Here is a 25,194-nt window from a genome sequence, read left to right as displayed (position 1 = left end):
CGCAATGTCTACAAATAACTAACTATAAAGTATATCCAGGTCTAGCCTAACAGGGCAGAAAGAGGAAGTGGAGTTATTGCAAGACTCTGTCTTTAGTCTTGAGATGATGAGTGGCAGGAGTAGGGGTGTAGTAGAAAAGATACCTTTTCTTTTTTTTGTTTGTTGAGACAGAGTCTCACTCTGTTGCCCAGGCTGGAGTGCAGTGGCATGGCTCAATCATCACTCACTGCAGCCTCGATCTCCCAGGTTCAATTTATCCTCCCACCTCAGCCTCCCAAGTAGCTCAGACTATGGGCACATGCCACTATGCACAACTAATTTGTCTATTTTTTGTAGAGATGGGGTTTTGCCACGTTGCCCAGGCTGGTCTCAAACTCCTGGGCTCAAACTCCTGCCTGCCTTGGTCTCCCAAAGTGCTGGGATTACAGGTGTAAGTCACCACACCTGGCTGATACATTTTTTCTTACTTAATCTCAACCTCTATTCCCCGAAGCTTGGGTGGGGCAACATGTTTTTTTCTGGTCTGAGAAGGGAACTGAGACCACCACCCATTCCTCCCCTTGGCCTCACTCTGCAGAAGCCCTTCCACCCTGCATTCCACCAGCACCTGCTGATGCTATCTTTCCACACAGGTTGGGACCTGCAGTTCTTGGAACATCCTGCATCTTTCTGTCTGAGAAGTAGTCTGGGACCCAAGGAAAGGTCATCAACCCCTTTCCAGAAGGGATAGGTGTCCCCCATGCCCATCCCAAGCACATTCCAGGACACATCCTTGAGCCTACCCTCCTTCCCTTCCTACCCTTCTTAAAGCTGGCTGTGCTTCCCCTGAGAAGCCCAGGTTTTGGTGGGAGGAGGAAAGGCAGATACAATCAGAGGTGAGGCAGGGAGGGACCCACAGAACTGGCTCACTAGTACTGTTTCCTGCCCTGATGGCTCCCTCACCCTCATTCAGGCTGGGTGGGGGAGAGTCAGGTATAGACAAGATATCCTAGTCCCTCAGCAATGCACCACTCTCTCCCCTTGGCAGCCTTTCACTTCAGTTTCATGCAGGGATAAAGGATCTGGTAGACCCTGATAATGCTGGACAAATGGTGCTTTCATAGCCACAGAGGCAAAAGGCAGGCAGCAGGCCTGTGCTGAGCTGCAAGCTTACTTTGGTAGGAAGGGCCCTGGCTTTGCTGAAGAGGTGGTCACAGCAGCAGCCCAAGCCCCTGGAATCTTTGCTCAGTGGCCTGGCATACTGGGCATCTACCCCATGTGCTACAGAGATCATCTTACCCTGGATGTAAGCAAGGGTTCTGCTTGACAACTGGGGGCAGTGCCTGTCCAGCAACAGAGGCATGTGGAGGACCTAGGAGCCTCAGGCCCTTCCCACACAGCTCTGCTGAGAACAGTTCCACAGTTCTCAGTCTGAACTGGAGACAGCCTTGGAGAGGTTAGAAATAGAAAACTTCTGCTGATAATCCCACCTCAAAACCTCTAGCTGGGCCTGGCGTGGTGGTTCATGCCTGTAATCCCAACATTTTGGGATGCCGAGGTGGGTGGATCACCTGAAGTCAGGAGTTCAAGATCAGCCTGGTCAACACGGTGAAACCCCATCTCTACTAAAAAAAAAAAAAAAAAATTAGCTGGGCATGGTAGCAGGCACATGTAATCCCAGCTACTTGGGAGGCTGAAGCAGGAAAATCACTTGAACCTGGGAGGCGGAGGTTGCAGTGAGCCAAGATTGCACCACTGCACTCCAGCCTGGGCGACAGAGCAAGACTCCGTCTCAAAAAATAAAAAAATGAAAAAACAAAAAACAAAAAACCTCTAGCTGCCCACTCGCCAGAAACTACTGAGAAGGCTACAGGTAAGGATGAGTAAATCAAATCAATGATCATTTAAAAGTGTTTATTTTCTAAATGGGAGTAACACAGAGGGAACTTTTGGCACCTTCTTTCCAGTCCATCACCCCCATCATGTCCTCCCAAACACAAAGCAGTGGCAGGAGAAACCACAGGACAGAGTCACAAAGTCAGTCACAGAGAGATCTGTACAATCCTGGATAGCTGGAATTCAAGAGTCTGTCCCAGCTATCCTGTCCTGGCATGGGGTTACAGCTCAGGGGCATAGGGCTCCTCAGTAGGTGAGGGTACCCGCAGCTCAGCATCATGCCTTACCACGGTGAAGAGTCCCACCACCGCCAGCAGAGCCATCACCATGACAGCAGAGCAAATGCTGAACATGTTCCGAGTACCTGTTTTTCGATCACTGTCATGGAGGACAAGGAGCCCTAGGCAAGCCAGTAAGTGCAGAGGTACCCGGAACCAGTTGAGTACACCAGCCTGCTCTGTCTCAGGGATCACCTTTCTCCGTAGGAAGCTCATGCTGGGAAAGTATAGTCCACAAGCCAACTCAATAAGTAGAAAGGCTATGAAGGACTCCACTGGACTCTCCTGGCCTGGACTGGTAGAGAAAGTCAACATGAAGAGAGAGAAGACGACGATGAGCACAGCAAGGGAGAGCAGGTGCATGGGCTGAAGGTGGTACCTCTTGGAGGTGGCAATACGGTACAGGGAAGAGCCAAGCAGGCTGGCTGCCATGAAGCTGGAGAAGACAATGCCCAGAGGGGCGCCATGTGGGTCCAGCACAGGTGTCCAGAGGAAGACAAAGATGAAGATGACACTCTCAAATAGAGCTTGTATGGTGCCCAACAGCAGCACACGGCGGTCCGAAAGGAGGCAGCGCAGGCCTCCAGCACAGGTCCTTGAGAAGGCACGCTGCCGGTCATAGTTCTCCCCCCAGTTTCGAAGGGCCAAGGCCCCTGCCAGAGCCAGGAGAGGGATGGCAGCCACAAAGGGCGCTACAGGCCCCAGCCCTATCCAGCTTGCTACAGCCTCAGCTGTCACACCTGCCACTACAGCCAGCACATGGTTCCAGAAGGCAGCTCGAGCAAAGGTAGCTGGGATCCACTCGGCAGGGAAGTCATGCCGTTCCACGTGCTCATGGATGTACCAGGCCTCGAAGGCTGAGAAGAGCAGGGCTGTAGACAGCCCACCAAGTGCTCGGCCCACTAGCAGCACAAAGTAGTCTTGAGAGAGTTTGGTTAAGCAGCATAGTGAGTAAGTGAGAGAGAAGAGCACACAAGAATTCTTGCGACCCAGCCAATCCACAAGGGAGGAGGCCACCAGGCCAAAGAGGACTGTAGAGGCAAGGCCACAGACATAGAGGATGGCAATTTGACCTTCCAGGAAGTAGTAATGCTGGTAGAGTTTATAGAGGTAGGGGGCCTGGAGCCAGTCAGCTGCCAGGGCCAGGAAGTAGACTTGATAGAAGTCCAGTTGAAACCGAAGGAAGGAGGGATTGCTGCAGGCCCTTCCAGGGGGCTTAGCCCGGCATCTTGACAGTTCCAGCCCCAGGCAGGAGGCCAGGAGGCCTACAAAAGCAAGGTAGGCAGTCACCAGCATGGTGGGCCCCCGACGACCTGGGAAGAGAGGTGGGGGTCAGAGTCATATCCATCCTTCGGGCAGCACGGTCAAGGGGCCAACTGTCTTAAGCAGAAGGCAGCTCCACCCAACCCCGTCAACTCCACTCCCCAAGATCTCAGACCGGAGGGACCAGTTGGGTGGGTGGGAGGAGTGGCCCCGCCAGAGCTGTCTCCTAGGACACTGTGGGGCAGGGAGGGGTAAGAGGACAGGGGAGAGGACTGAGCACTCACCCCATCCTTGCCTGTAAAGAGGGAGTCCCTTCCAATAATCCCGGTCCCCCAAATTCTACTGCCCTTTCCCACAGCACCTCCCGCACACGTCCTTCTATTACTTCCCATCCTCGCTGGGGAGCCCCTTTTTGCCCTCAGTGTCTCATCCTCTGTCCTGGGCATCCCTCCCACCCGCGCAGGCCTCTCGAGTTGCTTCAGGGTCATGCGTGTGCATCTCAGATGCCCACTCCTCCAGGTCACTGGCGCCCCACTGCGCCCCCTAGCCCCTGCCCAGCGATGCCACATCCGCTTGCACCTCGCCCAGACTCCGTCTCACCTGCTGTCCCGGTCTGCGGGGACACCCCGGACACGTCGGGCTCCAGGCCGCCCGGCCACCCTCCCCGCTGTGGCTCCGGCTCCAGCTCGGGTTCCAGCAGCGCTCCCGCCCCTCACAGCCTGCTTCCGGGAGCCGGGCAGGCCTCTGGCCGCCGCCATGATGGCTTCGTCACGTGACGGGGGCGCGGCGCCAAAACCCCGCCCCGTCCGCCCTCCTTCCCCTACCCGGGCGCGGAACTCCGGACACCGGGGCGGGGGGTCAGGAAGGGGCGACCGTGGGCGGCTGCGGTTGCTCCTCCTGGCCTGGCCTTGCTCGCCGCTCTCCCGTGACACCTGCTCCTCTGGCTCTTGGATGCCTGCTGGGCCACCCCGAAATAAAGGCCAATTTTCTTTTCTTCCGTGCCTTGCTCGGGAAAGATGCCCGCAGTCCGGTAGAGCCAAGGGCTGGAGCTTCCTAAGGAACAGCACCGCCGCCCGAAGCCGAGACGGTCTCCTCGGTTTGCCTCCTCTCCCACTTCAGTGACCTCCATGCAAGAGAAGCCAGTATGGTCCAGACACCTGAGGGAGGCGGTGTGGTGTAAAGAACTTGGAGTTGGGCTGCAGACAGACTAAGGCGCAATCCTGCCCCTCTCACTTACCAGCTGTGTGGCCTTAGGCAAGCCGCATAACTTCCCAGTGTCCCAGTTTCTTTGAAGTCACAGGAGAGCAATGCCCAAATGCAGCATAGGGTTAAGAACTTCAGCCTTGGCGCTTAACTCCCTACCTTCTGCCACTCAAGCTGTTTTACCTTGGAAAAGCTATTTAACCTCTCTACAGCTTCCGTATTATCTTCTCAAGAGCCTCCAATGACTTCCCATCTCACTAAGGGTAAAAGCCGAAATCTTTATAATGGTCTACAAGACCCTCTGTCCTCTGACCTTCTGCCACTCCTCTGACTTCATCCCCTGCTACTCTCCCTCCTACTCCATCTATATTGGTTACCACCAGGGCCTTTGCACACTGTTCCCTGTACAATTCTTCTCCAAGATATCCACGTGGTTCCCCCATCACCTCCTCCAGTTCTCTGTTCAAATGTCACCTGATCTTGGCTGGGCCTGGTGGCTCATACCTGTAATCCCAGCAGTTTAGGAGGCCGAGGCAGGTCGATCACTTGAGGTCAGGAGTTCAAGATCAGCCTGGCCAATATGGTGAAACCCTGTCTCTACTAAAAAAATAGAAAAATTAGCCAGGCATGGTGGTGGACACCTGTAATCCCACCTACTCAGGAGGCTGAAGCAGGAGAATCACTTGAACCGGGGAGGCAAAGGTTGCAGTGAGCCAAGTTCACGACACTGCACACCAGCCTGGGTGACAGAGCGAGACTCTGTCTCACAAAAAAACATAAAATAAAACAAATTTTTAAAAAATGTCACCTGATCAGAGAGGCCTTCCGTGGCCCTCCTGTTTAAAATAGCAACAACACCACCTCCAGCACAGTAATCTACCTATTTTCCTTTCAATTCTCTATTCTCTCTGCTGCTTTTACTCCACAGTACACTATGTATTTTCCTTGTTTATTTATTTACTATCTCGGCCAGGTGTGGTGGCTCACACCTGTAATCTCAGCACTTTGAGAGGCCAAGATGGGTGAATCACTTGAGGCCAGGAATTTAAGACCAGCCTGGCCAACATGGTGAAACCCCATCTCTACTAAAAATACAAAAATTTGCTGGGTGCGGTGGCTCACACCTGTAATTCCAGCACTTTGAGAGGCCGAGGGGGGCGGATCATGAGGTCAGGAGTTCAAGATCAGTCTGGCCAACATGGTGAAACCCCATCTCTACTAAAAATACAAAAAAATTTGCTGGGTGTGGTGGTGTGCACCTGTAATCCCAGCGACTTGGGAGGCTGAAGCAGGAGAATCGCTTGAACCTGGGAGGCAGAGGTTTCGGTAAGCTGAGATTGCACCACTGCACTCCAGCCCAGGGCAACAGAGCAAGACTCTGTCTCAAACAAACAAACAAAAAGATTAGATGGGCCTGGTGGTGCGCGCTTGTAATCCTACCTACTCAGGAGGCTGAGGGACGAGAGGAGGCGGAGGTTGCAGTGAGCCAAGATTGCACCACTGCACTCCAGCCTGGGTGACAGAGCAAGACTTTGTCTCTAAGTAAATAAATAAGTAAATATTTACTATCTCTTCTCCCTACAGATTTTTATCTGTTTTGTTCACCTGTATTCCTAATACTTAAAACAGTCATTGATATGTATTAATCATAAATATTTCATAAATATTCTATGACTAAATGAGTAACTTATGTAAATTAATATCGAAAGTACTGGCCCATATAACACGTATCAGTTATGATGTACCTAAGGAGTTTTAAGAAGGTTTAGTCCAGGCCGGGCGCGGTGGCTCATGCCTGTAATCCCAGCACTTTGGGAGGCCGAGGCGGGTGGATCACGAGGTCAGGAGATCAAGACCATCCTGGCTAACACGGTGAAATGCTGTCTTTACTAAAAAAAAATACAAAAAATTAGCTGGGTGTGGTGACGGGTGCCTGTAGTCCCAGCTACTCGGGAGGCTGAGGCAGGAGAGTGGTGTGAACCTGGGAGGCAGAGCTTGCAGTGAGCCGAGATCGCTAATTCACCGGCACTCCAGCCTGGGTGGCCAAGTGAGACTCCATCTCAAAAATAAAAATAAGGCTGGGTGCGGTGGCTCACGCCTGTAATCCTGTAGCACTTTGGGAGGCCGAGGCGGATCACGAGGTCAGGAGATCGGTAATCATCCTGGCTAACATGGTGAAACCCCGGGCTCCCTCACTAAAAATACAAAAATTAGCCAGGCGCGGTGGTGTTGTACCTGTAGTCCCAGCTACCGGAGGCTGAGACAGGAGAATGGCTGAACCCGAGGCGGAGCTTGCAGTGAGCTGAGATCGCCGCATTGCACTGCCTGGCAATGTGCCGCAGACCTCGCCTCCCAAAATAAATAAATAAATAAACAAATAAATAAAGAAGGTTTATCCAACTGCTGTAGGTGACTTATCTCATCTTATTGTCACAAACAATCCATATATAGGTACTAACCAGAGTTGGAAAGGTTAAGTAACATGTCATAGGAGTTACATAGTAAAAGACAGAGTCAGAACTGGGACCCCAATCTTTCCAGTTCCAGCTCACATAGTTTCTGCAATTACACTAGTTCACCTACCTGCACAGCAGATCAGTACATGTTTTTTTGAGACGGAGTCTCGCCTCTGTCACCCAGGCTGGAGTGCAGTGGCCGGATTCTGCCTCACTGCAAGCTCCTCACTCTCCGGCTTACCATTCCTCCTGGCCTGCTCCCGGCGGGCTGGGACTACAGGCGCCCACCTCACCGCTAGTTTTGTATCACTTTTTTAGTAGAGACGGGGCTCCACCGCGGTTAGCCAGGATGGTCTCGAGTCTCCTCACCTTTGTGATCCGGCCTCTGTCTCGGCCTCCCAAAGTGCTAGGATTACAGGCTTGAGCCACCGCGCCCGGCCATGTTTTTCTTTTTTTTCTTTTTTTTTTTTTTTTGAGACAGAATTTCTTCGCTCTTGCTTCTGGTTGCCTAGGCTGGAGTGCAATGGCATGATCTCAGTTCACTGCAACCTCTGGCTCCCGGGTTCAAGTGATTCTCCTGCCTCTGTCTCCCAAGTAGCTGGGATTACAGGCATGCTCCACCACCCCTGGCTAATATTGAATTTTTGTGGAGACAGGATTTCTCCATGTTGGTCAGGTTAGTCTCGAACTCACGACCTCAGGTGATCCGCGCCCAGCCTGTTGGTTTTTTTTATATATATATACTAAAGTTTAGAGATAGGGTAGGAGGGTTTGGGATTACATCTGGAGAAATATTTTCTTTTGGCCAGGCATGGTGGCTCACGCCTGTAATCCCAGCACTTTGGGAGATCAAGGTGGGTGGATTATTTGAAGTCAGGAGTTCCAGACCACCCTGGCCAACATGGTGGAACCCCATCTCTACTAAAAATACAAAAATTAGCTGGGCGGTAGCGGCACACACCTGTAATCCCAGCTACTTGGGAGGCTGAGGCAGGAGAATGGCTTGAACTCGGGAGGTAGAGGTTGTGGTGAGCCGAGATCACGCCACTGCACTACACCCTGGGCAGCAGAATGAGACCCTGTTCCAAAACAGTCTTGAACTTCTGGACACAAGGGATCCACCCACCTTGGCCTCCCAAAGTGCTGGGATTACAGGTGTGAGCCACCACGTCCAGCCTGAGAAATACTTTCTTATGATAAAACAGCTGGTTTATATCCTACAAGTTCCAAAGCGCTTTCATCCCTAGCTGGCAAACTAGTGAAGAGTAGAAAGGGGTGATGGTTCCCATGCTTTCATCTAGAAACACTAAGACAGAAAATCGTGATTTCCGACTGGGCGTGGTGGCTTGCGCCTGTAATCCCAGCACTTTGGGAGGCCAAGGTGGGCGGATCTCTTGAAGCCAGGAGTTCAAGACCAGCCTGGCCAACATGGCGAAACCCCATCCTACGAAAAATACAAAAAAAAATAGCTGGGTCCTGGTGGTGCATGCCTATGATCCCAGCTACTCAGGTGGCTGAAGCAGGAGAATCATTTGAACTCTGGAGGTGGAGGTTGCAGTGAGCCAAGATTGCACAACTGCACTCCAACTTGGGCAACAGAGTGAGACTCTGTCTCAAAAATAAATAAATAAATAAATAAAAATTTAAAAAATCATGCTTTCTGCCAGGCTTGGTGGTTCATACCTGTAATCCTAGCACTTTAAGAAGTTGAGGTGGGAGGATCTCTTGAGGCCAGGAGTTTGAGGCCAGCCTGGGCAACTAGGGAAACCCCTGTCTGGGCATGGTGGTGGGTGCCTGTAACCCCAGCTGTTCCTGAGGCTTAGGCAGGAGGATTGCTTGAGCCCAGGAGTTGGAGACTGCAGTGAGCTCTGATGGTATCGCTGCACTCCAGCCTGGGTGACAGAACAAGCCCTGTCTTTAAAAAAGGAAAAAGCCGTGTGCGGTGGCTTACACCTGTAATCCCAACACTTTGGGAGGCCCATGTGGGTGGATCACCTGAGGTCAGGAGTTCAAGATCAGCCTGACTAACACAGAGAAACCCCATCTCTACTAAAAATACAAAATTAGCTGGGCATGATGGCGCATGCCTGTGGTCCCAGCTACTCGGGAGACTGAGGCAGGAGAATCGCTTGAACCTAGGAGGCAGAGGTTGTGGTGAGCTGAGATCGCGCCATTGCACTCCAGCCTGGGCAACAAAAGCGAAAAGAAAAAGAAAAAAAAATCATGATTTTCCCAGGGTTACTCAGTAAGTGCCCTCCATCCCAGTCCTGGGCTTCAGCCTCTTGAACTCATGACAGTGAGTCTCTGAATTCTTTTTCTTGAGACGGAGTCTTGCTCTGTTGCCCAGGCTGGAGTGCAATGATGCGATCTCAACTCATTGCAACCTCCGCCTCCCAGGTTCAAGCGATTCTCCTGCCTCAGCCTCCCGAGTAGCTGAGACTACAGGCGCATGCCACCACGCCTGGCTAATTTTTGTATTTTAGTAGAGACGGGGTTTCACTGTGTTAGCCAGGATGGTCTTGATCTCCTGACCTTGTGATCCTCCTGCCTTGGTGTCCCAAATTGCCGGGATTACAGGTGTGAGCCACTGCACCCGGCCTGAGTCTCTGAATTCTTAGTGGTATTTCCTTTGGGGTGCAGATCATCCTGGATGAAGGCAGTGGATGAGACAGGATGACTTTACATCCCTTGCCTTCTATTTCACAGGATGGAGGCCAGTTTTCTACCATTATTGCATTGTATTTTGCTCAGAAGCACCTAATAGGGACCAAAAGCAATATTATATTATTTTGGTTTATTTTTGTTTATTGTAGGACCTATTCAAAATATGTATACTCCTTAAGGTCTCTCTGGCCCCTCAGACCTGTGAAGCACAGCTGGGAAAGGTCCTAAATGTGGGGACTGTGCTAGCAGAGAACTACTAGCTCTCTGGGGATAAAGGGTGGCCTGGGTGGAGGGGAGAAAGGGCTGGGATCTGTGCATGGGGAGCCAAAGGGTAAGTCCTGGCTTTCAGAGCAAGTGGGAAGGATGCTCTGGGAGTTACTGGAAACCATGCTTACCAGAGGAACATCATTTAAAACTCTTTTATTATGGAAATGTTCAAACATACACAAAGGTAGAGAGCATAGTTCTATGAACTTCCATTTTTTTTTTTTTTTTTTTTTTTGAGACGGAGTCTTGCTCTGTCACCCAGGCTGGAGTGCAGTGGCCAGATCTCAGCTCACTGCAACCTCCACCTCCCAGGTTCAAGCGATTTTCCTACCTCAGCCTCCCGAGTAGCTGGGATTACAGGCGCCTGCCACCACACCTGGCTAATTTTTTGTAATTTTTGTAGAGATGGGGTTTTACCATGTTGGCCAGGCTGGTCTCAATCTCCTGTACTCAGGTGATCCACCCACCTCGGACTCCCAAAGTGTTGGGATTATAGGTGTGAGCCTCCGAACCAGGCCAGAACTTACATATTCTTTTTTTTTTTTTTTTTTTTTTTTTGAGACAGTCTCACCCTGTTGTCCAGGCTGGAGTGCAATAGCGCGATCTCGGCTCACTGCAACCTCCGCCTCCCGGGTTCAAGCGATTCTTTTGCCTTAGCCTCCTAAGTAGCTGAGATTACAGGCGTGCGCCTCCACGCCCAGCTAATTTTTGTATTTTTAGTAGAGACGGGATTTCACCATGTTGGCCAGGCTGGTCTCGATCTCCTGACCTTGTGATCCTCTTGCATCGGCCTCTCAAAGTGCTGGGATTACAGATGTGAGCCACCACGCCCAGCCCCTTTCTGTCCTTTTTTCTCTGCTGAAATATTTAAAATTAAATAGGTCACTTCACTCCATACTTCAGCATACATCTCTAGGAAATAACAACCTTCTCTTCTATAACCCAAGAGCCATTTTTATATCTAACAAAATTAGCACTGCTTCCTTGTTATCATAAATACCCAGTCCATAATTACATGTCCCCAACTGTCTTTACAGTTGAGTTGTCCAAATTAGGAAGCAAACAAGGTCCTTGTGTTCCATGTAATGGTTGTCTTCTTAAGTCCCTTCTCATTTTTTTTGCCCAGCCATTCACTAGTTGAAGAAATGGGGTCAGATTTCCTTTAGAATGTCACACATTCTAGGGGCGTTTACCTACTTCCTTATTGTGTCATTTTATTTGTTCCTTCATTCCCTGTATTTCCTGTTAAATGGAAGTCAGCACTAGAGGTTTGATTAGGTTTATGTTCAATTTTGTTTGTTTGTTTGTTTCTTTGGCAAGATTCCTTCATAGGTGGTGGTAAGTGCTTCAGATTATGTCACATCAGGAGGTACACAGTGCCTGGTTGTGTCACTTTTAGTGAAGCTAAGATTCATCCGTGGGGTTAGGTTGTGGCAGCTCAATTTCCATTGTAAAGTTCTCCATCACCCATCATCTTTGGTTTCATCCATTAGGTGAGTCTTGCTTTGATCGGTTACTTCATTAGGAGTTACAAAATGGTGATTTTTCTAATTCCATATTCCTTCCACATTAGCTGGAAGTATTCTGTAAATAAGAAGTTGTCTTCACCAATTAGAGCTATTTGGCTATCCTGAAATATAGTTTATACATGCAGGCAGCATAAGTGCTTAATTCTTTTTTTTTTTTTTTGAGACAGAGTCTCGCTCTGTCACCCAGGCTGGAGTGCAGTGGCATGATCTCAGCTCACTGCAAGCTCCGCCTCCTGGGTTCACACCATTCTCCTGCCTCAGCCTCCCGAGTAGCTGGGACCACAGGTGCCTGCCACCACGTCCGGCTAATAACTGCTTAATTCTTTTGCTTAATTCTTTTTTTTTTTCTTGATATGGAGTCTCACTCTGTTGCTCAGGCTGGAGTGCAGTGGCGTGATCTCAGCTCACTGCAGCTTCTGTCTCCTGGGTTCAAGTGATTCTCCTGCCTCAGCCTCCCAAGTAGCTGGAATTACAGCCACATGCCACAACGCCCCACTAATTTGTGTATTTTTAATAGAGATGGGGTTTCACCATGTTGGCCAGGCTGGTCTCGAACTCCTGACCTCAAGTGATCCACCCACCTCAGTTTCCCAAAGTGCTGGGATTATAGGCATGAGCCATTGCACCCAGCCATTTCTTTTTATTTTTTAATTGCCAACTTCCAGAATAAGAATTTGGGAGAAGTATCATTAAAAAAGAAAGACAAAAAAGAAAGAAAAGAGGCTTGGGCTTAAAGCTGAGCAGGAATGAATGGCCTGGATAGTGAGTGGGGAAAGGAAGGGCTATTCTGGTAGACATGTCTACCCCTGGCTCACTCCAGGGCATTGACTGTGTGTCCATGACAGACACTGGTGGAGAGCTCAGTGCTCTGGCCCTTGGGCAGCAATGACAAAGACATGAGACAGGCATGGTGTGCTCTGTTGTGTAGGACCCAGGGAGATAGGGAGATGGGGGGATGGGGCAGTACAAGAGCAAACCAGATATGGGGAGACAGAAAGAGAGATAGGAAGTGAAAAAGCAGCTAGATGGAGAAGACATAAAGAGAGACAAAGAAAGGGAAATAGAAATAGAAGGGATCAAGAATGAAATGTGGCCAGGTGCAGTGGCTCACACCTGTGGTCCTAGCACTTTGGGAGGCTGAGGTGGGAGGTTTGCTTGAGGCCAGAGGTTTGAGACCAGCCTGGGCAACATAGTGAGAACCTGTCTCCAAAATAATTTTAAAAAATTGTCCAGGAGTGGTGGTGCATGCCTGTAGTCCCAGCTACTTGGGAGGCTGAGATGGATCACTTGAGCCCGGGAGTTAGAAACTGCAATGAGTTCTGATTGCACCACTGCATTCCAGCCTAGGTGATAGAGCCAGCCCTGTCTCAAAAAACAAACAAACAACAACAAAAAACTAACAACAAAAAACAAAAAGAATGAAATGCACCCAGAAGCAGAACAGGACAGAAAAGCAGAGAGATATGAGGGAAAAGGAAAGACCAAGGAAGAAAATAAGCATGAAGACAAGGATTGAGACAGACAAGGGGGAAGAAAAACACATATACTAATTTTTTTTAACCTTTCCTAGAGTGCTGAAGACATATGTTAAATTGATTTCAAATTAGATAGAGCAATAGAGGGATAGAGAGTGGGGAAAACAGATGTAGTGATACAATTAGGTGAAGGCAAAATGTCCCAGTGACAGAGAGTGAGGAGGAAACAGAAATGGAGACAGTGAAGTAGAAAGACAGAAGGAAAAATAAACAGCTAGAAAGACAAGAATGAAAGGAGTCCTAGAGAAGGCAGCTAAGAAAAAGAAGCTTGAAACAGATTAGTGCAGGAGCCAGAAAACTGGAGAGACATGGAGCGGTGCTGAGGGGCTCTCAGCCTAGGAGCTCGTCCCAGGCAGGTACCAGAGTCTCCCACTTCCACTTCCAGCTATCTCTCTTTTTTTTTTTTTTGAGACAAAGTTTCACTCTTGTTGCCCAAGCTGGAGTGCAATGGCGTGGTCTTGGCTCACTGCAACCTCCGCCTCCCGGGCTCAAGCGATTTTCCCGCCTCAGCCTCCCTAGTAGCTGGAATTACAGATGCGCGCCACCATGCCCAGTTAATTGTTTTGTATTTTTAGTAGAGATGGGGTTTCACTATGTTGGCCAGGCTGGTCTCGAATTCCTGACCTCAGGTGATCCACTCGCCTCAGCCTCCCAAAGTGCTGGGATTACAGGCATGACCCACCGAGCCTGGCTCTCAGCTATCTCTGGGTGGCTTGTCTCATCTCCCAGTCCCACCCCTGGGGACAGGAGACTTACAGCTAGCTATGTGTGGATGCCATCCTTAGGAGCCTGAGTCAAGGGTTCCCAGCTTCCCTCATCCCCGTGCCAGATGAGCCTGTATGTCACAGATGTCCCATCACTGCTGCAAGATTGAGGTCATGAGGCTGAGTGAACTCTCAGAGATTTGAAAGACAAGACATCCAGGCAGAGGGTTCCTGGCTAGAAACAAAAGACCACAAAGGATGCCAAGGATTTCCAAGTGGAGGGAGGAACCAAATATCTTCCACTCAGCCTCTTCTTCTGGTCCAAAAGCCACTGACCCTTTCTGCCTGACTCAAGGTGAGAGGCCAGGGATTCAGAGACTCTTGGGTCAATCTTGGGTGTAGGTCAGAGGGAGAAGAAGTGGCCTCTGGACCAGGATCCTCCAGCTCCTCTAGAGGAAGAGTCCATTTATTCATGTGAACTGCAGAGGAGACTCCAATGGAGGCTCAGTGGAGGGGAAGAAATGACGAACTTGCTCACCTTCAGGGGCCGTGGGGGAGGCCCTGAGAAGAACACTTTCCATTCCAGAGGTTGCAGAGGAAGAGGTTCTGGAACCAGCAGGAGCACACCCAGAAACTAACTTCAAAGCAGATTCGCACTGCCACCTCCCCAGGACTGGGGGAAGCCAGCTGCCTCTACCTGCTTGAGGGAGGGGTCCAGCTGATCCTTCTCCCACTCCACCCAGCTCCTGCCTCCTTGCCAGGGCAGCAGTGCGGAAGTGCTCCAGGAGACTGGCAGTCTCCTGGTGGGCAACAGTCCACCTAAATTATCAGACAGCGCCCCTGAGAACTGCGTTGTTGTCCCCTGAAGCAGCAGCTACAGCAGCCAAGGGAGCCTGGAGGCCCCCAGGCAGCCCCTCGGCCACAGCTACAGCTGTCACCGCAGCCTAGACGGGAGCTCAAACAGGCAGCTCGGCTCACGGAGCAAGGGTAAACTGGGCAGGGTGAGGGGTGGCAGCAGGTCAAGGGTGGACCGGAGCATGAGACACAGGAGTTATGGGGACAAGTCAAGGGAGGACAGGCAGGGCAGCGGGGGCAAGAGCAGGTGCAGGATGGGCCCAGGAGGCTAGGACAAGTTGGGCAGGGAGTTGCACTAGAGGGACAGGCAGTACAGGAACAGGGGGGTGGGGGACAGCCAGGGCAGGGGAAGGCACAGGCAGAGGGGGGACAGGAGAGACAAGGAGAGGCAGCAGGTGGACCATGCCTGGAGCGGGCAGGAGGCTCTTGGTGGGCAGGCTTCTTATTCCGAGGCCCCAAGCGTAGGCCCAGAGAGAAGTCCATTCAGCTGCAGTTGTGGTCAGGCTGGGGGCTGGGTGAAGGGGAGGACAGGGTTGGAGTAGGAGGGGCGGACGGTTGGGGGGAGGATTAAACCTAAGACATGCTGAGCCTTGCTGATCCTGCAGGGAGCTCAGCCCTCCACATCCAGTCCTCCTTTTCCAGCCCTCCCCTTCCAGGCCGGCAAAGTTCTCCTACAACCCCCCTCCCCTGAAAATCCTCCAACAGCACCAGATCAGAACACGTTCTTCAAATATGACGTGTACTCCCAGGCCTCCAGTCCTTTGTTCACACTGGTCCTTCTGCTCTGAGTACCCCTGCTCTCTTCTTCACCTGGCGAGGCCCTGTCATCTCTGAAGTCTTCTCTTTTACTCAATCAAAAAGCATTTCTTGGCCAGGCATGGTGGTTCATGTTTGTAATCCCAGCACTTTGGGAGGCTAAGGTGGGCAGATCACCCGAGGTCAGGAGATCGAGATCAGCCTGACCAACATGGAGAAACCCCGTCTCTACTAAAACTACAAAATTGGCTGGGCGTGGTGGCACATGCCTGTAATTCCAGCTACTCGGGAGGCTGAGGCAGGAGAATCACTTGAACCCAGGAGGTGGAGGTTGCGGTGAGCTGAGATCACGCCATTGCACTCCAGCCTAGGCAACAAGAGCGAAACTTGGTCTCAAAAGACCCCAAAAAAACAAAAAAACAAAAAAATTTATTGAGCTCTAGGCTCCTGATGCCTGAGTCTCTCCAACACCAACCTCCAGAGCTGCTGTTTCAGGGCCCCCAAACAGCTCCCATAAGGGACAGGGAAGCAGCAGCAGGCAATAGCAGTGGCCACAGGAGGGCTCTAAGAGATGGAGTCTGGGATGTAGTTGGGAGCTGGCAGAGGAGGTGGGATGCCTGGGTTCTAGGAACTTCCAGGGAGACCAAGTCCCAGATGTGAGTGTAGGGGGTGCCCAGCTTTCTCTGGGAGACTGACAACCAGCCTGGTCAACTATTATTTGAGACCTAGTATGCATCAGGCACTGGCCTTGGTAATGGACAAGAATGCTAAGTTTCTTCTCTTACGGAGTTCCCATAAAAGTGAGGGGTGGAGTGGGGTGGGGACAAAAAGCAAACAGGTAAACATATAACTAAGCTTATTTCAGAGCATGAGAAAGGCTATTCTTATCCCAGGGTGATGTGATAAAAAGTGACTCTATCAGAAGTGACAGTTAGACCAGCCCCCAATCAGGTATGACCACCCTTAAGGGCTTTGGGGGAGATGCAGTCTATCAAAACCTGGCAGAGGAGGCAGAGCGGACCCGGACCGAGGCTGAATGGAACCCGAGTGGCTGGGTTATGGAGAAAAATAAAGCTGAGAAAGAAATAAGGAAGGCTGGAGGTGGCAATCTAAAATTCGGTGGTTAGGGAAGGCGTCACTGAGGCAAAGACCTGAAAGAAGTGAGAGAGCAAGCCATGGAAATATCTAGTGGAAGAACATTCCAGAGAGTGGGGATGGCAAGTGCCAGGAGCAAAGAGGAGAGTCATAGTGGCACAGGTCAGAGAGTAAGGCAGAGGTCCTACCACGCAGGGTCTTGTGAGCCATGGCAGGGACTTGGATCTTATTCCAAGTAAAAAGGGAAAAACAGCTGGGCGAGGTGGCTCCTGCCTGTAATCTCAGCACTTTGGGAGGCCTAGGGGAAGATCGCCTGAACCCAGAAGCTCAAGACTAGCGTGGGCAATATAGTGAGACCACATTCTCTACAAAAAATTTAAAAAATTATCCACCTTGGTGGCATGAGCCTGTAATCCCAGCTACTCGGCAGGCTGAGGCAAGAGGCAGAGGCTGCAGTGAGCCAAGATCACATCACTGCGCTCCAGCCGGGAGCACAGAGCAAGACCCTGTCTCAAAAAATAATAAAACTAAAACTAAAAATAAAGGCCGGCATGGTGGCTCACGCCTGTAATCCTAGTGCTTTGGGAGGCTAAGGTGAACAGATAGGTTGAGCTCAGAAGTTCAAAACCAGCCTGGACAACATGGCAAAATCCCCGTCTCTACAAAAAAAATACAAAAAATTAGTTGGGCGTGAGGGTGCATGCTTGTAGTCCTGGCTATTTGGGGGACTGAAGCAGAAGGATCACTTGAGTCTGGGAGGTCAAGGTTGCAGTGAGCTGTGTTTGGACCTCTGCATTCCTGCCTGGGTGAGAAAGTGAGACTCTGTCTCGAAAATAAATAAATAAAATAATTTAAAAAAATAAGATAAATAGAAAACCTCTGAGGATTTTAGGCAAGAAATTGTGTGGGTCTTCTTGGCCCTATGCCTGCTCCTGGTTAGAATGTTCTGCTTCGGCCGGGCGTGGTGGCTTATGCCTGTAATCCCAGTGCTTTGGTAGGCTGAGGTGGGCGGATCACCTGAGGTCAGGAGTTCGAGACCAGCCTGGCCAACATGGCAAAACCCCATCTCTACTAAAAGTACAAAAACAAATTTGCCAGGTGTGGTGGTGGGCGCCTGTAATCCCAGTTACTCAGGAGGGTGAGGCAGGAGAATCACCTGAATTCGGGAGGCGGAGGTTGCAGTGAGCTGAGATTGCACCACTGCACTCTAGCCTGGGCCACAAGAGTGAGACTCTGTCTCAAAAATAAATAAATAAATAAAGAATGTTCTGCTTCCTGGCCGGGTGCGGTGGCTCACGCCTGTAATCCCAGCACTTTGGGAGGCCAAGGCGGTTATGGTTAGATCACCTGAGGTCAGGAGTTCAAGACTAGCCTGGCCAACATGGTGAAACCCCCGTCTCTACTAAAAATACAAAAATTAGCTGGGTGTGGTGGTGGGCACCCACCGTAAATCCTAGCTACTGTATATTTGAGGCCTAATCACTTGAACCCAGGAGGCAGGAGGTTGCAGTGAGCCGAGATGGCACCATTACACTCCAGCCTGGGCGACAAGAGCGAGACTCTGTCTCACAACTAAGTAAAAGAAAAAAGGCTGGGCACGGTGGTTCATGCCTGTAATCCCAGCACTTTGGGAGGCCAAGGTGGGCAAATCACGAGGTCAGGAGTTCAAGACCAGTCTGGCCAACATGGTGAAACCCCCATCTCTACTAAAACGTGCTGGGCGAGGGTGGGCACCTGTAATCCCAGCTGCTTGGGAGGCTGAGGCAGAAGAATCGCTTGAAACCGGGAGGCGGTGGTTGCAGTAAGCTGAGATCGCACCACTGCACTCCAGCCCTGGCTGGACAGAGAGTAAGACCCGGCCTCAAAAAAGAAAGGCCGGGCCACTTCGGTGGCTCAAGCCTGTAATCCCAGCACTTTGGGAGGCTGAGACGCATGGATCACAAGGCCGGAGATCGAGACTATCCTGGCTAATGCAAAACCCTCTGTCTCTACTAAAAAAATACCAAAACTAGCCGGGCTTTGCGGTGGCGGCTCTGTGGTCCCGGCCACCGGAGGCTGAGGCAGGAGTAATGGCGAAACCCGGAGGGCGGAGCTTGCAGCAGCCGAGATCCGCCACTGCACTCCAGCCCAGCGACAGAGCCAGACTCAGTCTCAAAAAAAAAACAAAGAAAAAAAAAAGAAAAAAGGAAAAAAAGGAATGCTCTTGTATAATTGATACAGCCACTCTTTGGAAATCAATTCTATGCCATCTAACAAAATTCGGGAACCCGTATACAGTCTACCTCAAATTCTACATCCTGGGAAAACCCCGCATCTGTGACTGGGAAACATGTACAAGAATGTTCATGGTAGCTGGGCTTAGTGAAAGCTCACACACTCAGCATCTCTTTGGGAGGCTGAGGCGAGGGATCACTTGAGGTCAGGATGAGTCGAGATCATCCTGGAGCACGTGAAACCCCTCGCCTCTACTAAAATAGCTAGGGGAACCAGCCGGGCGGCATGGCCTGCAGTCCCAGCTACTTCTGGGGAGGCTGAGACAGGAGAACATGCAGAACCCAGGAGGCAGAGCTTCAGGTGAGCTGGAGATGGTGCCACTGCACTCCAGCCTGGGCGACAGAGTGAGACTCCCTCTCAAAAAAATAGTAATAATAATGTTCATGGCTACATTGTTTATAACAGTCCAAACTGAAAACAACTCAAACATTCACCAACAGTAGAATGAAAAAAATAACTTGTGGCATATCCATGCAATGAGTACTATGCAATAATAGGAAGACAGCTATGTGTAACAACTTGGATATATCTCACAAGTTGAACAAAATAAGTAGGAAGCAAAAAGTAATAGAGTATCATTCCATTTATAGAAAGTTCACAAACAGGCAAAGTTGAGCAGTATTGTTCATGAAGGCATACACAGGTGCTAAAACTATACAGAAAAACAAGTAATTTCTGTGTTTACGATTATTACAAACGTCAGGATGGTGGTTTCTTTTTAGGGGACTGAGGGAATTGTGAAAAGGATGCATGGGGAATTTCTTTTTTTTTTTTTTTTGAGATGGAGTCTCGGCTCTGTCACCCAGGCTGGATCTCAGAAAGCGGCCGGATCTCGCTCACTGTAAGCCCAGCCCCGGTTCACGCCATTCTTCAGCCTCAGCCTCCCAGCTGGGACTACAGGCTCACCACCTCGGGCTAGTTTTTGTATTTCTATTAATAGAGACAGGGTTTCACTGTGGTTAGCTGTGGGATGGTGGTCTCGATCTCCTGACCTCGTGATCCGCCCGTCTCGGCCTCCCAAAGTGCTGGGATTACAGGCTTGAGCCACCGCGCCCGGCCAGGGAATTTCTAAAAGTATAGGAAATACTCAATTTTTTGACCTGGATGGCAATGAAGTAGGTATTGACTTTATTCCATTTATTCTGTATACTGTTTATCATGTATTTATATGCTCTGTACAGAAGGAGGAAATAAAAGTACCACTTGTTTCTCAGCTCCATGCCACCTTGTTCAGGTCATTATGCTGACCTTAGAGGACTTCCAAATGCTCGTCTTTCCCACCAGACCTCGAGGACAGTGATCTCTTTATTTCTGGTACCTGTCAGTACCTGGCACATAACAGATACTCAATGTTTGCTGAATTGGATTAAACTGAATTTCTTAAGTCTCTCATCCCATAGAGAGGTGGGCAGCTGCAGGGGAAGTGGAGGAACACTGCTATAGTGAAGAGAGCTCACGACCACCAAGATTTGGGTTCCCATCTTAGCTCTGCCAGTTCCTAGCTGTGTGATATTGAGCAAGTCACTTAACCTCTCCAGTTCTTACTCCCTGCTCTGTTAAGTGGGGATGATAATTGCTGGCTCTCTGGACTTCCCTGACTTGTGGATTAAATGAGATAATGTACATGTCTAGCACAATACCTGGCACACAGTAGGTGCTCAATAAAAGATGGCTTCTCCACAACCCCCTCCCCCAGCTCCACATCTTTTCTTCAAAGGAGTCCACCAGAAGGGGCAGCCAGACATCAAAGGGTGGGCTGGTGCAGAGATGTAGTTTGGTCAAAGGCTGGCAGACAGGGAGATCTAACTGAAGCTGAATAGAACCCAGGCAGTTGGTGGGAGTTGGCAGGGGAAGCAGGATGCCTGGGTTCTGGGAGTTTCCATCCAGGGGAAGTCCCAGGTGTGGGTGTGGGGGTGCCAGGCTGGCCCCACCCAACACCCTGGCCCCAGGGGATGTGGGCACAGGGAGGAAAGTGGGTCAGAGCAGGGCTGGGATTTAACCCCATTGGTTCCATGACCTCTTTGCTGGCTCTAGAGGAGGCACAGCCACAAAGAAGCCTGCTCCCTCTTTCAAAGGGCCCCCAATTCCTTTTCAGAAAGGAAGAAACTTGAAACTTTGGTGTCTGGGTAGGAGGAATTGGAAGCTCTCCAGTGGACAGAGGAGAGAGAACCCTGTATCCCCTGGATGGAGATTCTGTGCAAAACAGACAGCTACATCCACCCACACATTGGCTGGCAGACACCTGTAGCACTCACCTCACACATACTCCAGGCAACTGTGGAGGCAGACATGCTAGCTCCAGGGAGTGGGACAGGTCAGGGCTGGATCGGGGAGCGGGGGCTGGGGCATGGTAAAGCAGGCTCAGAGGAGAAGGCTTTCTGTCTGGTGAGGCTCCAGCTGGGCAAATGCAGGAATCCCTCACCCTGGAGGATTTGCCAGCATGGGGCCTTGTTTTCTGTAGTATAATCTCAAGTCTCAGCCTGTGAGTCGTCTTCCCTCTCTGTGTCTGTTTCCCTTTCTGGAGGAAATGAATGCATTGTGGTATCTCAGCGTCCTGCTATGACCACGAGGAGGTGCTTACCATCCCTCCCTTATGGCATATTGAAATCCAAGCAGGTCACAGGAATGAAAGGACCCTCTTCTTTTTTGGGGGAGCAGACTGGCTGAGGGCCAGGACCTCAATTCCAGGACCTTTGTACATACTCTTGAGCAGCGCATATATTTCGCTGCCCTTCCTTCTCTCTAATCTCCCCTCATTTTTTCTCCGAAGACTTTCCTGATCTTGGCAGGGGGGGGAATGCTCCTCTGCTCCATTCTCATGGTACCTCTTGCCTCTCCACACTGATTATTCCAGTTGCAGTTTTGTGGATTATTTGGTTAACATCTGACTCCATCAGACTGTGAACCTGCCAGGGACCATACCTGGGTATTCCCAGAACCTAGCACAGTGCTTATCACATAGTGGATGCCTAATAAAGATTTGTTGAATTAATGCATGGTGCCTGTTCAGGGAAGAAATTCCCAGAGCTGTTTAGGTTAATCCTAAAATCCTGAGCTTCAAAATTAAGTCCTTATTCTATGTGGGGTTCTGGGCAGCACTGGGGCTGGTAAGGACCTTCCACACACAAACTCACTCACCAGGAGAGTCAACGAGCTGGCAAGCAGCAGAACAGGCCTGGTACAAGGGATGGAGTGGAGCAAGCACCAGAGGCAGGGCTGGCATCAGCACTGGCACAGAGCCTGCCTAGGGGGAGGAGGTGGGAGAGGAGAGGAAGAAGGGAAAAGAGAGGACACATGTTGTACAAAACATGTTTTCATCACGCTCTCCCTGGGTGCCCTGGTCTCCAAGCCCTGAGAGCACTTCCATGCCTTAATGATGTCCTTGGGGGTTGCAACACAGCTCCCCCACCACCCCCCATAGACATCTGCCAGACACCTCTGAGTATGGCATAGGACATCCCCCACACCACCAGATTTGGGCATGGGGAAATGACCTATTCAGTGTCCTGATGCTGGAGGGTTGGGAGGGGGTGAGGGTGAAAATTAGGGTGGGGCAATTTTCTTTTTTTTTTTTTTTTTTTGAGACGGAGTCTCGCGCTGTCGCCCAGGCTGGAGTGCAGTGGCGCGATCTTGGCTCACTGCAAGCTCCGCCTCCCGGGTTCACGCCATTCTCCTGCCTCAGCCTCCTGAGTAGCTGGGACTACAGGCGCCCACCACCGCGCCCGGCTAATTTTTTGTATTTTTAGTAGAGACGGGGTTTCACTGTGGTCTCGATCTCCTGACCTTGTGATCCGCCCGCCTCGGCCTCCCAAAGTGCTGGGATTACAGGCGTGAGCCACCGCGCCCGGCCTGGTGGGGCAATTTTCATCCTCACCACTGTCCACCCCCTCCAGCATCAGGACACTGAATAGGTCATTTCCCCATGACTTTCAGGACAGGTGGGACAGATATCTGCATCCTTTTCCTCTCCTCATAATCTCTCCTTTTGGTCTTTGCTCTGGGATGAGGGGAGCAAGCAAAGCCTGGTCTTAGGGCCCCCAAGATATCATTTCTCCAAGTTGCCAGGATGACAGAGTGGAGCAGCCACAAACCGAGCAAAGCCTAGAAATAGGGATGACCCAAGGGAAAGAGGAATAAGGGGAGCCCCCTCCACCAGTTTCCAGAGTGGGTAGCCCTCTTCCCAAGCCTCCTCCTGGAATCTCTGGACAGAAAGCTGGCTCTGTTGCAAGCTGGGGAGAAGAATCTGAAGCCCTCACAATGCCCCTCTTCCCTGTCCCCCAATCTGCTGCTGCTGCTTGGTTTGACTTCCAAACTGCTGCAGTGAACAGACCCCAGTCACTGGGTCCTGGGGAGGGGCGGCAGAGGGGCCGGGGGTGGAGGCAGTGGCAATCCCAAGGGGAGGGGCCGGCATAGGGCGGGTCTTCCTGGGCATCGCTGCTTGGCTGCTGTCGTCGGCTGGGGACGAGGAGGCCGCCAGAAGGGAGGAGCTACAGTTACCAAGACGGATGGATAGACAAACGCCCACCAGAGACAAAGACCCAGGCAGACAGACAGACAAACCAAGACAAAGGGAGGGCAGAGACAGTTGGAATTCTGACTCCCTCTGTCTTCAGAGGCTACCCCAAGTGTTTTGTTCCCCGATTGAAGCTTCCCTGGCCCCATTTGCTACCTAGACGCACTGTGTCAGAGCTCCAGCTGTTGATCTTTGGGACCAACCCGAAGCCCCTCCACAGGAGGAGAAGGGAAGAGTTCAGAGAGATGATAACTCAGCAGGGAGAGGAGAGTGTCACGGGTGGTGCCTGGTTCTGTGTCAGAATGCCCAGCCAGGGAGGGAGTGGTGCCCTCGCCTGGTTCATGAGGACAGGAGGCTCATTCACTGTAAACCAAGTACAGATGTGCTGGAAGGGGGAGGGGAAAATTAGGGCCACATTCCCAAACCACAACTGGGCCCGCCCTCCTCCCGCCAGCCACCACTAGGGCAGGGCAGGAGGGGTTAACTTTGCAGCCTCTTGGCAGGATCCCTGCCACACAGGCGGGGCGCCATCCCACCCCAGCCTGGACGCCTGGGTCCAACTCCCTGACACCCGCCTCTCCCACACTGCTGAGAGCTGCTCCCAGGGTAACCAAGCAAAGTCAACAGCTGCTAGGCCACCTGGGGACGGGACCCTGGAGTACCTATTCCCAGCTCTTCCTATCCCTGGAGTGAAAGGGAGGGCTTTTCTGCACCCCCATTGCCGTCTTGCATTCTCCTGAGATAGCCACAGCATGCCTCTTCTTTCCCCCTCTCCTTCACCTGACTTTGGCTACCAAAAGCAGCCTTTCCCAGGAGGGAGGACACCTGGCCCCCAGAGGGGAGCAAGGAGAGAGCCAAGTAATTCCAGTACGGAAAATGTGACTTGACCCAGAAGTCTGTGTCCCGGGTCCTGGCCACCCTGCGAGCGTTGCTGGGGAAAGTACTTTGGCTATGTCTGTCCAGCCTACCAGCCTAGCTCAGATCCTCCCCTCCTCCTCTTTCTCCCTCCCAACTCCAGTCCCCATGGGAATGTTTGGGATCCATGCACACAGCTTGGACTACAGACCCCTTCTTTTCTCTACCTCTGTCCTCAGTGGAATGGAGAGTGAAACCACTGGGTTCGCACTCTAGGGTTGAGAGTCTGTCTATGTTGAAGCAGAGAATGCCCCCATCAGACGCAGACACTGACTCTCGGCACTGGCACGCGCACGCGCACGCGCGTGCACACACACACGCACGCGCACACACACACACCCAGAGTCAAAAGCATTCATGGCACATCTACCAGGCAGGCAGGCAGGCAGGCAGGCCGGTGCTGGTTAGGGCAGACACACACCCTCTGCCTGTGCTTTCTCTCTCACACCCAGCCCAAGGCTCCTCCCACTCCCAGTCACAGTTCCTCCTGCCCTCCTCTCCAGCCTCTCCCCCTCCAAATCCAGGCCTAAAGGTGGGGACATTGGCAGCCAGGGACCCAGGCGCCCTAACTCCACAGGGAAGATGTCTGTGAACCCTGGCCTCAGCACCCCCAACAACAGCCACTAGTCAACCAGTTTGCTCCTGGGACCAAGGGACTGAGGTGGGCTAGGGGAAGGGAGAGGCTACTTGGACCTGCAGGTGAAGGCTGAGCAAAGAATAAGGGCAGGAGCATCTATTCTAGATCTGGCATACTTCTGCCCGGCCACTCCAGCGCCCCGTTGCCTACCCTGGGGAGGCACCAGAGACTGGCCTCGGAAGAGTCATAGCCTGGCCACAGACAACTAGTACCCCCAAAACGCAGAAAGGAGAAAAGTGCCAGAGAGAAAGGGTTGGCATCACGGGGCCAGGACACTGACCTCCTCTGCCAGTCGTGCCCGGCCTCCCAGGGGATGGAGTCACGGAAGCCTAGCAAATGGGAGGGGCAGAGACCCAGGCGTCCCGGGCCGCCCCG

At 51.5% G+C, this 25,194-nt stretch overlaps 1 protein-coding gene and 1 long non-coding RNA gene across 4 annotated transcripts; both read right to left on the bottom strand.

The window, feature by feature from the left end:
• Positions 1-1,876: 1,876 nt before the first annotated feature.
• MFSD5 (major facilitator superfamily domain containing 5) lies at positions 1,877-4,200 on the bottom strand. 3 transcript variants are annotated; one of them, XM_003906451.4, is made up of 2 exons: positions 4,017-4,200; positions 1,877-3,466 (listed from the first exon to the last, which is right to left on the bottom strand). In XM_003906451.4, the coding sequence occupies exon 2, from the start codon at positions 3,447-3,449 to the stop codon at positions 2,097-2,099; it is 1,353 nt and encodes a 450-aa protein (XP_003906500.3). In that variant the 5' UTR covers positions 3,450-3,466; positions 4,017-4,200; the 3' UTR covers positions 1,877-2,096. The 3 variants fall into 3 exon arrangements, with proteins under 3 accessions (XP_003906500.3, XP_003906502.4, XP_009179083.3); XM_003906453.5 differs by lacking the exon at positions 4,017-4,200 and adding an exon at positions 3,802-3,926; XM_009180819.4 differs by lacking the exon at positions 4,017-4,200 and adding an exon at positions 3,701-3,721.
• A 6,594-nt stretch (positions 4,201-10,794) lies between these two features.
• Positions 10,795-25,148, bottom strand: LOC110740687. Its single transcript, XR_002515653.2, has 3 exons — positions 25,100-25,148; positions 21,893-21,998; positions 10,795-11,590 (listed from the first exon to the last, which is right to left on the bottom strand). It is a non-coding gene; the product is annotated as an uncharacterized LOC110740687 (long non-coding RNA).
• Between the last annotated feature and the right edge of the window lie 46 nt (positions 25,149-25,194).

The sequence above is a fragment of the Papio anubis genome, chromosome 9 (genome assembly GCF_008728515.1).
Source record: "Papio anubis isolate 15944 chromosome 9, Panubis1.0, whole genome shotgun sequence".
Taxonomy (NCBI): Eukaryota; Metazoa; Chordata; class Mammalia; order Primates; family Cercopithecidae; genus Papio; species Papio anubis.
The sequence above is the reverse complement of the archived record's forward strand: the minus strand, read 5'-3'. Positions and strand labels throughout refer to the sequence as shown.

Coding starts and splice junctions, on each gene's coding strand:
- MFSD5 (XM_003906453.5), bottom strand. CDS start 3,904: ATGACCCTGAAGCAACTCGAGAGGCCTGCGCGGGTGGGAGGGATGCCC. Junction 3,467..3,801: donor CTCCCCAGCGAGGATGGGAA/GTAATAGAAGGA, acceptor CTCTCTTCCCAG/GTCGTCGGGGGCCCACCATG.